Consider the following 12,760-nt stretch of genomic DNA (forward strand, 5'->3'; position numbering starts at 1 on the left):
ATGCCGATTATAGGGGGTCACGTTCAAGCTGTGCACACTTCTTCAGATACACCGAAATGGAGGCTAGCAGTCCATATCTATAGGAAGAGGGTGAGCAGCAGATTAGCACACAACACAGTGAAGATGTTTAATTCTGAGGACCCAACAGGGATAACAAGCTTAGTTTATATGGTCCTTGTATGCTACAGGATGGGACGGTACAGGATGTATAGCTTGGCACTGATGAAGGGAGCGGAGCTCAGAGCCTTTCTCACCCGGACCATTGTAGGGACTGCATTTGTTTGTATCTAATTCTGGGGGGAAACATGGGGAAGCAAATAAATATATGGAAATTGGAGACTGATGTGCAAATGTACCCTTTTTGATTCTGGAATGCTGAGGGTCATTAACTGTTGTCTTGATCTTCTCCCTGCAAGTGGACTGAGAGTTCTTTCTAGTTGAGAGGAGAGTCCTGAGGAGCTGGTTTTCAGCCTCCCCCAAAGATCTCCTCTTTGCTGGAGAGGCTAAGCTCGTAACATCCTTCAAGAGCCAAGCAGAGACAATTCACTTTCCCAAAGAACCAAGGAGGCATATCTAAAATAGTTTTGTGTGTTACATACATTACATTACATAGCAAAATGAAACTAAGCCTGATCTACAAATCACAAGAAGCACTTTTCTTCTGATCCACCGGGCAATTCTCATTGGCTTTCCTCGTGACACGTAACTGTCTCTGTTTCTCTTTCCCCCACCGCAGAAAGAAGCCTCTCTTTATAGTCAAGTCACTAAAGGGACATTGACACAGTTGGAGGTGGCCCAAGAGAAGGGGAAGGAGATGGAAGAGCAGGACCCAGAAGGACCTGGAGCCGGGAAGACGGCAAGGAAAGGCCCCCATCCCATCCAAGCTGGGAGGAACGTTGAATTCTGGGAAAGCCCTGTGCCAGAGAACCTGGCTAAGGACATCGTGACCTCAGACACACATTTCCAACACTTCTGGCAGTTCCGCTACCGTGAGGCTGATGGGCCCCGAGAGGTTTGCAGCCAGCTCCATCGCCTTTGCAACCACTGGCTGGAGCCGGAGAGGCGCACCAAGAAGCAGGTCCTGGACGTTGTGGTTCTGGAGCGGTTCCTGGCCCTCCTGCCCCAGGAAATGCAGTGCTGGGTCAGAGGATGTGGGCCGGAGAGCAGTTCCCAGGCGGTGGCCTTGGCTGAAGGTTTCCTCCTGAGTCAGGCAGAGGAGAAGAGGCAGGCAGAGCAGCAGGTGAGGGGGTTTCCTCCAGCTACCTCCGGGGAGGTTTATAAGCAGAGGCTAGATAGCCATCTGACAGCAATGAGGTTCCTGTGAATTTAGGGGGAGGTATTTGTGAGTTTCCTGGATTGTGCAGGGGGTTGGACTAGATGACCCTGGAGGTCCCTACCAACTCTATGATTCTCTGCTTTCGGGGGCTTTCAGAGTGATATTACAATACCTATTTTCATGTTTGGGTGGGGTCATCCTCCTTACCTCATTGTTTGTACTTGCAAGCATTTTTAGGGCTCTGCTGCCCCCTTTTTTCGTGGCAGTATTTGTGGGGAATGAGAAACGGCACCTGTTGGTGGGAGTTCTGCCAAGCCCCGAGAGGGGAATTGGTGGAAAGTAGTGAAACTTTGTATTTGAATACGGGCACTTTAAACAACAAGAAGCACTGGTTTTAGGTATCAAGCACAATTTTGTGTAGTTTGGTGGCGGGAGATGCCGGTTATAGAGGGTCACATTCGAGCTCAGCACACTTCTTCAGATACACCGACATTAAAAGAGTGAGCAGCAGATTAGCACACAATATACTGAAGATATTTAAGAGATTTTTTTTATGTTAAAAGCATAAACAGTTATGTTTAATAAAAGGATACCTCATAAAATGTACAATGGCACAAAAGAGAAAAAACTACAACTACCCACAAACAATTTAAACACGAAAACTTTTGGGGAAAGATGCACAATTACATAGAAGAACTACCGGTATATACATCAAGACATAAGAAAAGCCAAGGACTACTCACAAGAAAATATGAATTTTTTTTCTATATGAATATATTTTATTATTTTTTGACCCTTTACATCAAACTTATCCTTCTTCTCATACAGAATATACATCTAGTCCTCTATCCCCTTTTACTAAATATTCTTGTTCAGTCCTTTCAGTCTAAATGTTCTTATTTCGGTCCATATCAAGGCCTCTGTCTCTCTTTCCCGCACCGCAGAAAGAAGCCTCTCTTTATAGTCAAGTCACTAAAGGGGCATTGACACAGTCGGAGTTGGCCCAAGAGAAGGGGATGAAAAAGCAGGACCCAGAAGGACCTGGAGCTGGGAAGACAACAAGCAGAGGCCCCCATCCCACCCAAGCTGGGAGCAACGTTGAATTCTGGGAAAGCCCTGTGCCAGAGAACCTGCCTAAGGACGCCTTGACCTCAGACGCACATTTCCATCACTTCAGGCAGTTCCGCTACCGTGAGGCTGATGGGCCCCGAGAGGTTTGCAGCCAGCTCCATCGCCTTTGCAACCACTGGCTGGAGCCGGAGAGGCGCACCAAGAAGCAGATCCTGGACGTGGTGGTTCTGGAGCAGTTCTTGGCCCTCCTGCCCCAGGAAATGCAGTGCTGGGTCAGAGGATGTGGGCCGGAGACCAGTTCCCAGGCGGTGGCCTTGGCCGAAGGTTTCCTCCTGAGTCAGGCAGAGGAGAAGAGGCAGGCAGAGCAGCAGGTGAGGGGGTTTCCTCCAGCTACATCCAATCCCACATCTGACCTTATCTAAGGTTTCCCTGAGAGATATTTTTCCAAGAGTTAATCCTCCAAATGGGAGATTTAATCCCTCCTTCAGCAGCCTCTTCTAGTAGATAATTTCTGCTCCCTCCAGATAACTGACCAGGTCTGCTGATGGAAGGGTGCAGAGTCTGACAGTGGGGCAGGATGCAGTGCTTGGCCTCTTTTCCTTTCCATCTCTGACCCCTTTCCCTCACTGCTGTTTCAGATGTGGGGACCATCGGTGAAGGCAGAAGCTGCATTCTCTGGGGCAGACGGAGCTTCCTTGGAGGAAGGGCAGGGGGCGCAGGCCCAGGAGGGTGCCCAAGATGCCCTCTCCTCTGGTAAGGACTCTTTGTGCCTGGAGGGGATTGGGGCACCCCGTGAATGTGATGGGGAGAGCATTAAGGCCAGGAAAAGAATTAAATACGTCTCCACAGAACACACAGCATTCAATATCCACTAACCGTCAGTCTTCTCCAAGGGGATCAGACCGATTCGTGGAGGGCAAGTCCTCTCACTCATTATTCATCTTCCACCTTCCTTCCATCAGAGGAGGTCAAGGTGGCTCCAAAAAGAAAGGCAGACAAACTGGGGCAGAGCTCTTCAGCTTGGTGACTACAGGGAGCTTCAGCCTTCTGGGGCAGCAGAGCGCTGGAAACCAGTTCCTAGAGGCCAATAATCAAGGGGGAGATGTGGCTTCTGTGCCTGTGCTTATAGGGGCATCTGAGGGGCCACTGTGGGAAACAGGATTGTGCAATTGGGATGACAGGGTGTGGCCGGAACCCCAGGAGATTTGGGGGACCTTGTTGTGAAGCTTGGCGCGGAGAGTACCCTAGATCAGGGGTGTCAAACTCCTTCGTTAGGAGGGCTGGAGCTGAAACAAATGGGACTTTGTGGGGCCAGGCAGTGTGTCTCATAAAATATATTGTCAGGTAGTGGAGATCAATGTTCCCTTTATGCTGTGGGGTCTTGTGAGCAAAAAATCTACTTTGTGAGCTATTGGCATTAAAGTTATGAGGTACTGAATAAATTAGCTTCCTCTGGGGCCATTTTTCCTGAGCTAAGACAAAAATGTGTGCGCTGGAGGCTAAAAAGCTGTGAGATAGCTCACACTAACTCAGCTTAGGGGGAACATTGGTGGAGATAAAAACTTTATAACGGACACAGACCAAACACAGTTAAAAGATATTTTTAAACTTAATACAGACATGCTTGGAACTTTTCCAATTTCTTTTAAGCGTGAAAGGTGGAGGATCAGTGGAATTTGGCTGTGCAATTTTGAAATAAAAAAAGCACAAAGGGTCTGACTCTGTGGAAACAGTGAAATGGCATTGTAAGCTTCTCCCCCACCCCCAAGTCTACTCACGTTGGCAATGGCTTTCCAGTACAATATCCCGCTTTGGCTGTGGGTTCCCACATTAGAGTACTCACTAGATTGGGGCCATTCAACAGATAAACTGGCTGAAAGCATCAACCTTTTGTTTGCAAGGACATAACTCCAGGAAGCGGGAGTTTGAGCTGCCTATAGGAACTCTGAAAATGTAACCTTCTCCACTCCATTTGAAACCATTGTAGAGCAAAGACAAATCTGCAAGGAAAACATGGAAAGGACCTTAAAATCCACCCCACGTTTTCCTTGCAGCAGCAGCAAAAGGCAGGAAGAGCTGGGAACTGAGACTCAGCCTGGGAGATTCAAGGGGGGCTTCAAAGAGCTTTCGAAGCTACCATCTGAAAGAGACTGCCTCAGAGCTTCAAAGAGCCTGAAAACTGAAAGGGAGGTAGTCTTCGAGGTTCATAGGGCAAGGACAAGAGGGGGCAGAAAAGAGCTCCGTGGGCCTGATCAAAGCCCTGGGTGGGCTGCTGGTACGCGAGCCGAGTGTTTGATACCCCTTCCCTGGAATCTCCAGTAATGCTCCAGTGACATCTGGGATTTGGGCTGAATGCGATGGTGACATTTCATGCAACGTCATTTCCACCTCTGTCTATATCCACCCCCAGCCCAGACTCAAGGGCCCAGCCAGCAGAAGAATGGGATTCCTGAGTTTGTGCTCTGATCCAGCAGGGATGCTGTAACTTTAGGAACTCCAGAGTTCCCAGGGCACGTTTGAAGTCTGAAATATGTTGGCAGAGATTTTCAGCCTGAGGCTCCTGGGTATTTCTCTTCTGCTTCTCCCAGGATTTAGTAAAAAGTGTGAAAGAATGTTTTGAGTGTACACAGGCAACGTCTCGGACGCCTGGGAAGGGGGTGCATGAAGCAAGGAGTGACAATTCCTTCAAATATAATTTCTTCATATGTATTAGAAGTAGGAAACCAGCCAGGGAGGCAGTGGGGCCCTTGGATGACCATGGGGTAAAAGGATTACTGAAGGAGGATAGGGAAATGGCTGAGAAGCTAAATGGATTTTTTGCCTCCGTCTTCACTGTGGAAGACGAGAACTTTTTGCCCGCCCCAGAACCACTAATTTTGGAAGGGGCGTTGAAAGACCTGAGTCAGATTGAGGTGACAAAAGAAGAGGTCCTACAACTGATAGACAAATTAAAAACTAATAAGTCACCGGGTCCAGATGGCATACATCCGAGAGTTCTGAAAGAACTCAAAGTTGAACTTGTGGATCTTCTAACAAAAATCTGTAATCTTTCATTGAAATCTGCCTCCGTTCCTGAGGACTGGAAGGTAGCAAATGTCACCCCCATCTTTAAAAAGGGTTCCAGAGGAGATCCGGGAAATTACAGGCCAGTCAGTCTGACTTCAATACCGGGAAAGTTGGCAGAAACCATTATCAAGGACAGAATGAGTAGGCACATTGATGAACACGGGTTATTGAGGAAGACTCAGCATGGGTTCTGCAAGGGAAGATCTTGCCTCACTAACCTGTTACATTTCTTTGAGGGGGTGAACAAACATGTGGACAAAGGAGACCCGATAGATGTTGTTTACCTTGACTTCCAGAAAGCTTTTGATAAAGTTCCTCATCAAAGGCGGGAAAGAGAGACAGAGACGTTACGTGTCATGAGGAAAGCAAATGAGAATTGCTCCGGTGGATCAGAAGAAAAGTGCTTATTGTGGTTTTTAGATCAGGCTTAGTTTCATTTTGCTATGTAATGCAATGAATGTAACATACCAACTAGGGCAACTAGAATGATTAAAGGGCTGGAGCACTTTCCCTATGAAGAAAGGTTGAAACGCTTGGGACTCTTTAGCTTGGAGAAACGTTGACTGCGGGGTGACATGATAGAGGTTTACAAGATAATGCATGGAATGGAGAAAGTAGAGAAAGAAGTACTTTTCTCCCTTTCTCACAATACAAGAACTCGTGGGCATTCGATGAAATTGTGAGCAGACAGGTTAAAACGGATAAAAGGAAGTACTTCTTCACCCAAAGGGTGATGAACATGTGGAATTCACTGCCACAGGAGGTGGTGGCGGCCACAAGTATAGCCACCTTCAAGAGGGGGTTAGATAAAAATATGGAGCAGAGGTCCATCAGTGGCTATTAGCCACAGTGTGTGTGTATATATAAAAATTTTTGCCACTGTGTGACACAGAGTGTTGGACTGGATGGGCCGTTGGCCTGATCCAATATGTCTTCTCTTATGTTCTTATGACAAAGCAAATGGAATAAGAAGTCAAACACCCTCCCTCTTCCTTTCTGTTATGAACAGGCAGTGGAGAGACGCTGTTGAGCCGCGGTCTTGCTGGAGGTGTGGAAACAGCTGCTTTGCTTCCAGTCCAGGTAGGGGAGATGAGCGGGAGACGGCCTGGGTCCCCCTTCTTTCTCGGGAGGAGGGCTTTTGCTCCCACAGTTTCTCCAACGGTCCATATGAGAGAGGATCAAAATGCAGCTCCCTTTCCCCATGCCAAGCCGTATATCCTGTTCCGCCCCAGACTCCTCCCTTCCAGTGTGCAATGTCTGTCCGGCATGGAACAGGCTTCCTTGGGAGGTGGTGGGCTCTCCTTCCTTGAAGGTTTATTTATTTTATATTGTTATTTTGCGGATTTCTAGTCCGCCCTTTCCCAAGACGGATTCAGGGCTGATTACAATATAATTAAATAATTAAATCCCACAATAAGACCGTTAAAATTAAACAGTTAAAACCATTAAAAAGAAAGAAAACAAGACAGATGGCTAGTTGTGAATTTTGGGGGTTTGTGAGTTTCGTGCATTGTGCAGGGGGTTGGACTAGAGGACCCTGGAGGTCCCTTCCAACGCTAGGATTTTGTGATCGCTGACGAGGGAATCTGCTTTTTCTTTCAGTGCCCCGTTTCCTTTGAGGAGGTTTCTGTCTGCTTCACCCCAGGAGAGTGGGCCCTGCTGGATCCGGGCCAGAGGACTCTCTACAGGGAAGTCATGCGGGAGAACTATGGAAGCGTCATCTCTCTGGGTAAGGAGCTTTCACAAGGGCCAAAGGTGTGAGTTGGTGTCCCTGGGATGATGCAGGAATCAAACTGTTGAACAGCAATACATCATGTTGAGGCCTTTCCAGCTTTGGTGAGGGGCGACTGAGACCAGTGTTGTGGCTGTCACCGAAGCCTGAGAAGGTGTCCCGGATAACAATGTTTGGTAAAACCTTTTTTGGAAAAACCATATAATCTTGGGCTCGTGGGCATTCGATGAAATTGCTGAGCAGACAGGTTAAAACGGATAAAAGGAAGTACTTCTTCACCCAAAGGGTGATTAACATGTGGAATTCACTGCCACAGGAGGTGGTGGCGGCCACAAGCATGGCCACCTTCAAGAGGGGGTTAGATAAAAATATGGAGCAGAGGTCCATCAGTGGCTATTAGCCACAGTGTGTATTTGTGTGTGTGTGTGGCCCATCCAGTCCAACATTCTGTGTCACACAGCGGCCAAATATATATATATATATATATTTGGCCGCTGTGTGACACAGAATGTTGGACTGGATGGGCCATTGGCCTGATCTAACATGGCTTCTCTTATGTTCTTATGTTCTTTTTGTACATTACAACAGCACAAGAAAGGTCCATTCTCACATTACAATATTACGAGAGAGGCAGGCCTGTAGCTGAGGGGGGGCCGCAGGGGGATACGGGCCCTCTACCCAACTCCCTCTCAACATGTATGGCCCCTCCTTTCCCCGTCGCTTTTATGGCTCCCGATCTCTGCGCTGCTGTTGTTGCTGCCCTCGCCTGATCTCCGCACTGCTTGTCTGGCTGCCTCCGTCTGATCTCCCCGCCACTGCTCTTGCAGCCCCAGCCCAAACTCACCGCCGCTTTTCTGGTAGCCCCCTCTCTCATCACCACTCTTGCGGCCCCCACCGGAATTCCCCACTGCTGCTCTGCGGCCCCCCCCCCCCAATTTTTTTTCTTCTGGGCCCCTCCACCAGAACTTTTCTGGCTACGGGTCTGGAGAGAGATCCAGTGAGCCTCTCAGATTTAAGATGAGATATAGGCTCATTTTGTCAATGAACTTCTTCCTCAAGAGTAGTCCTTATTTCTTTCACAGTTCTCAGCCTCTTGTAACAATTGAATGTAAATCCTCTTTTGCAACATCTGGGGTTTTTTTTAAGTTCTCTCATCCTGGGATAAACCATGGCGATAACAACAGGACACACCACAAAGCTGAGTGGAAATAGATAATTTTTAAATTTTAAGATATTGTTAATTCTTGTTAAAAACTTGCCACTCAATCCCACTTAAGAGTGTATATATATATATATATGTATTAGGAGCTTAAGCCAGTCCAGAACCACTTCTTCAACCAGATTCAAAAGCCTTCTGGAGCTTGCTGGCAAATTGCTCTCTACAATATTTTTATTAGGAGCAAGCCGTTCCTTTTGATGGCAGAAAGCAAGCTCCAAAAGGATTGAATGGTAAGTTTCTGGGTGCTCATTGGACCTTTCTTGTGATATTGTAATGTGAGAATGGACCTTTCTTGTGCTGTTGTAATGTATAAAAAAATCATATGGTTTTTCTAAAAAGGTTTTACTAAACATTGTTAGCCAGTACATCACAGGGTTTGTTTCTCTTGTTGCGTGTAATGTGAAGTGTGATCCCGTTTTGTTGGTGTTACTGAGAAGGTGTCCCAGCCGGAGGCAAAGGTGGAAATGAAAGAGACCCTGAGAAAGAATCCGGAATGGGCCAGATCCTCATTTCTCTGCTGCTTACATTTACAACACCCCCTCCCCCCTGGATGGGATTACAAACATCCCCTTTGACTGTGACCTGGAAAAGATCCTGTCAGGAACCTAGCCTGGGTCCCACTGGTATTATACTTCTACCTCTGTAGTGTCAGGTGGTCGGAATGACCCAATCGAGGGTCCTCCCTGATGGAATCTTCCAGAAGCTGTCAGCACCCACCCAGTCCCCCCTAACTCCTGGTTACACAACTGGATACAGGTTCTCAGGATTCACCAAAGCCAGCCTTGAGAAAGAGAAGGTTGGGGGACGGGGTGAAATCATCAACATCTGCAAGTCAGACAGACCATTTAATACTCACATTAACCCTTGAGGGGAACTAGGCTGCTTTGCCTCACAGATCTGTGCCTCTTACACTGGCTGGGATTGCGGGCTAAGATCCTGACCATGATTCCAGAAGAATTTTTACTTTTGAATTTATTTCCTTCCCGATAGAAGAATGATTACTTTTTCTTTCTCTCTCTCTGCAAATGAAGCCAGAAGTATAAGAGAGACTTTGGTGGAGAAAGACAATCGCCTTGCATCCAAAGAAAAGCTGGGGAGTTTCTCAAGAGGATCTCAAGAGCAAATTTCCTCCCCAAATGAGCTGTCTGACAGTAAGTATCATTCAGTTAGCCCAATAATGAGGCAAGGCATAGCCATGGGGGAGTTTGGATTGACTTCAGAGCAAGATTTAGTTATTTATTTTATTTTTATTTCTTGCACTTGTATCCCGCCCTCCCCAAACGGGCTCAGGGCGGCTAACAACGGTCACAATTCGATGACAGATTCACATTTTAACAATAAAACTTTATTAAAATATTAAAACAGTTTGAATACAGTTCACATAGCGCGCTCTGTCTGTTTTGATTTAATTTGTGATGCTCTTGTGGGGTAGTACACACCCCCATAGATGTTAAAAGTGCCTCCACTTAGTTATTAAAAGCCTGCCTGGGCAGGTATGTCTTACAGGCTTTGCGGAATTGTGATAAATCCTGCAGGGCCCTGGTCTCCTCAGGGAGGGCCTTCCAGAGGGCAGGCGCAGCCACGGAAAAGGCTCTTGCCCTTGTAGTGGTCAAACGGGCCTCCTTTAGCCCGGGGATCTTGAACAGATTTAACGATCTTGATCGTAGTGGTCCCTGGGGCTCGTGTGGGGAAAGGCGGTCCAGAAAGTAGACAGGTCCCAAGCCATATAGGGCTTTAAAGGTCATAACCAGCACTTTGAACCGGGCTCGGAACACCACAGACAAGCCGTGCAGCGTCTCCACTGCAGGTTGATACAATCACACAGCCCGCTGCAGCGGGAGGAGTCCTTCTGGGGATGTCAAGAAGAAGAAGATATTGAATTTATATTTGGCCTATACTCTGAATCTCAAGAGTCTCAGAGCGGTCACAATCTCCTTTACCTCCCCCGCCGCACCGCAACAGACACCCTGTGAGAGAGCTCTCTTCAGAAGCTACCTTTTCAATGACAGCTCTGCGAGAGCTATAGGTGACCCAAGGCCATCCCAGCAGCTGCAAGTGGAAGAGTGTGGAATCAAACCCCGTTCTCCCAGATAAGAATCCGCACACTTCAGCACTACTCCAAACTGGCTCTGGAAGAGGCAAGGAATAGCCATGGGGGATTTTGGACTGAGTTCGGAGCAACATTTGGTTGGTAGAATCAGACAGCCCACTGCAGGGATGGAAGGCCTTCTGGGGACTGGGACTTGTAGGGTCAGGAGCTCCCTCTGAGCAAGAGCTCAGGTGTGGCTCTCGTAGGGATGAGGTATCCTGAAAGACTAGATATCTTGCGGAGGGTGGGAGAGAGGTTAAGATCAGGCAAGCCAAAGGAGGCCGAAGGGCCCTCAGTCCTTTCCTCCTGCAGCCACATCGATGCCTTTAGAACTTACCTGCCCTCCAGGTGTTAATGGGATCTCTCTTCTTATTCCAGCCCAGGATGATCAGAGCAATGAGGAGGGTGAGAAACTGAATCAGCAGTTGCCAGATCGAGTTGAAAAGGTGGACTTGAAAGAAAACATCAGGAATCCAGGCAGACCTAAGAGAAAGAAAGGCAGCCATACAGCTGAGAAGAGAGATGGAAGACGACATAATGCACGTTTTCCAAAGGAGAGGATAATGAGGGCAAGTACATCCATTCAGTGTGTAAAGCACTTCAAAACCAGATCACAGCTCCCTCTGCACCAAAGACAACGAAGAGGGGAGAAACCATTTGAATGCACAGAGTGTGGACGGAGATTCAGTGAGACAGGGAATCTTCACAAGCATCAGAGAATCCACAAAGGAGACAGACCTTTGGACTGTTTAGAGAGTGAAAAGAGATACAGTCAGAATGGCACTCTTCAAAAGCATCATAGAACCCACACAGGGGAGAGACCTTTTGAATGCTCAGAGTGTGGAAAGAGATTCAGTAAGAGTGGCCATTTTCAACTTCATCAGAGAACCCACACCGGGGAGAGACCTTTTGAATGCTCAGAGTGTGGAAAGAGATTCAGTCGGAGTGGCAACCTTCAAACTCATCAGAGAACCCACACAGGGGAGAGACCTTATGAATGCTCAGAGTGTGGAAAGAGATTCAGTCAGAGTGGCCATTTTCAACTTCATCAGAGAACCCACACCGGGGAGAGACCTTTTGAATGCTCAGAGTGTGGAAAGAGATTCAGTCGGAGTGGCAATCTTCAAACTCATCAGAGAACCCACACAGGGGAGAGACCTTATGAATGCTTAGAGTGTGGAAAGAGAGTCAGTCACAGTGTTAGTCTTCAAAGGCATCAGAGAACCCACGCAGGGGAGAGACCTTTTGAATGCTCAGAGTGTGGAAAGTGGTTCAGTAAGAGGCGAAATCTTCAGAGGCATCATAGAACTCACACAGGGGAGAGACCTTTTGAATGCTCAGAGTGTGGGAAGAGGTTCAGTCAGAGTGGCAGTCTTCAAAGTCATCAGAGAACCCACACAGGAGAGAGACCTTTTGAATGCTCAGAGTGTGGGAAGAGGTTCAGTCAGATTGGCAGTCTTCAAAATCATCAGAAAACCCACACAGGAGAAAGACCTTTTGAATGCTCAGAGTGTGGGAAGAGGTTCAGTCAGATTGGCAGTCTTCAAAGTCATCAGACAACCCACACAGGGGAGAGACCTTTTGAATGCTCAGAGTGTGGAAAGAGATTCAGTTACAGTGGCTATCTTCAAAGTCATCAGAGAACCCACACAGGGGAGAGACCTTTTGAATGCTCAGAGTGTGGAAAGAGATTCAGTCAGAGACAGAATCTTCGAAGTCATCAGAGAACCCACACAGGGGAGAGACCTTTTGAATGCTCTGAGTGTGGAAAGAGATTCAGTCACAGTGGAAGTCTTCAAACGCATCAGAGAACCCACACAGGGGAGAGACCTTTTGAATGCTTAGAGTGTGGAAAGAGATTCAGTCAGAGTGGCGGTCTTCAATGTCATCAGAGAACCCACACAGGGGAGAGACCTTTTGAATGCTCGGAGTGTGGAAAGAGATTCAGGCAGAATAGTCGTCTTCAAAGTCATCAGAGAACCCACACAGGGGAGAGACCTTTTGAATGCTCAGAGTGTGGAAAGAGATTCAGTCAGAATAGTCATCTTCAAAATCATCAGAGAACCCACACAGGGGAGAGACGTTTTGAATGCTCAGAGTGTGGGAAGAGATTCACTCGGAGTGGCAGTCTTCAAAGGCATCAGAAAACCCACACAAGTGAATGACCTTTTGAATGCTCAGAGTGTGGAAAAAGATTCAGTCAGAGTGGCAGTCTTCAAAGTGATCAGAAAACACACACAGGAGAGAGACCTTTTGAATGCTCAGAGTGCGGAAAGAGATTCAGTCGGAGTGACATTCTTCCAAATC

At 47.5% G+C, this 12,760-nt stretch overlaps 2 protein-coding genes across 2 annotated transcripts in view; both read left to right on the forward strand.

Moving 5' to 3' along the window:
- LOC132590376 (zinc finger protein 3-like) lies at nucleotides 1–11,017 on the forward strand. Its single transcript, XM_060263380.1, has 7 exons — nucleotides 1–90; nucleotides 2,986–3,100; nucleotides 6,423–6,493; nucleotides 7,016–7,142; nucleotides 9,396–9,515; nucleotides 10,832–10,951; nucleotides 11,013–11,017. The coding sequence occupies exons 1-7, from the start codon at nucleotides 1–3 to the stop codon at nucleotides 11,015–11,017; spliced, it is 648 nt and encodes a 215-aa protein (XP_060119363.1).
- LOC132590392 (gastrula zinc finger protein XlCGF57.1-like) overlaps nucleotides 11,017–12,760 on the forward strand; it is a 17,024-nt gene continuing 15,280 nt past the window's right edge. Inside the window, exon 1 of the mRNA XM_060263383.1 lies at nucleotides 11,017–12,521. Within this exon, the coding sequence (XP_060119366.1) occupies nucleotides 11,017–12,521 (1,505 nt within the window). The remainder of the gene's footprint in view (nucleotides 12,522–12,760) is intronic.

This window comes from Heteronotia binoei, chromosome 2, assembly GCF_032191835.1.
Source record: "Heteronotia binoei isolate CCM8104 ecotype False Entrance Well chromosome 2, APGP_CSIRO_Hbin_v1, whole genome shotgun sequence".
Taxonomy (NCBI): Eukaryota; Metazoa; Chordata; class Lepidosauria; order Squamata; family Gekkonidae; genus Heteronotia; species Heteronotia binoei.

Coding starts and splice junctions, on each gene's coding strand:
- LOC132590376 (XM_060263380.1), top strand. CDS start 1: ATGCCGATTATAGGGGGTCACGTTCAAGCTGTGCACACTTCTTCAGAT. Junction 91..2,985: donor TCCATATCTATAGGAAGAGG/GTGAGCAGCAGA, acceptor CTGCTGTTTCAG/ATGTGGGGACCATCGGTGAA. Junction 6,494..7,015: donor CTGCTTTGCTTCCAGTCCAG/GTAGGGGAGATG, acceptor TTTTTCTTTCAG/TGCCCCGTTTCCTTTGAGGA.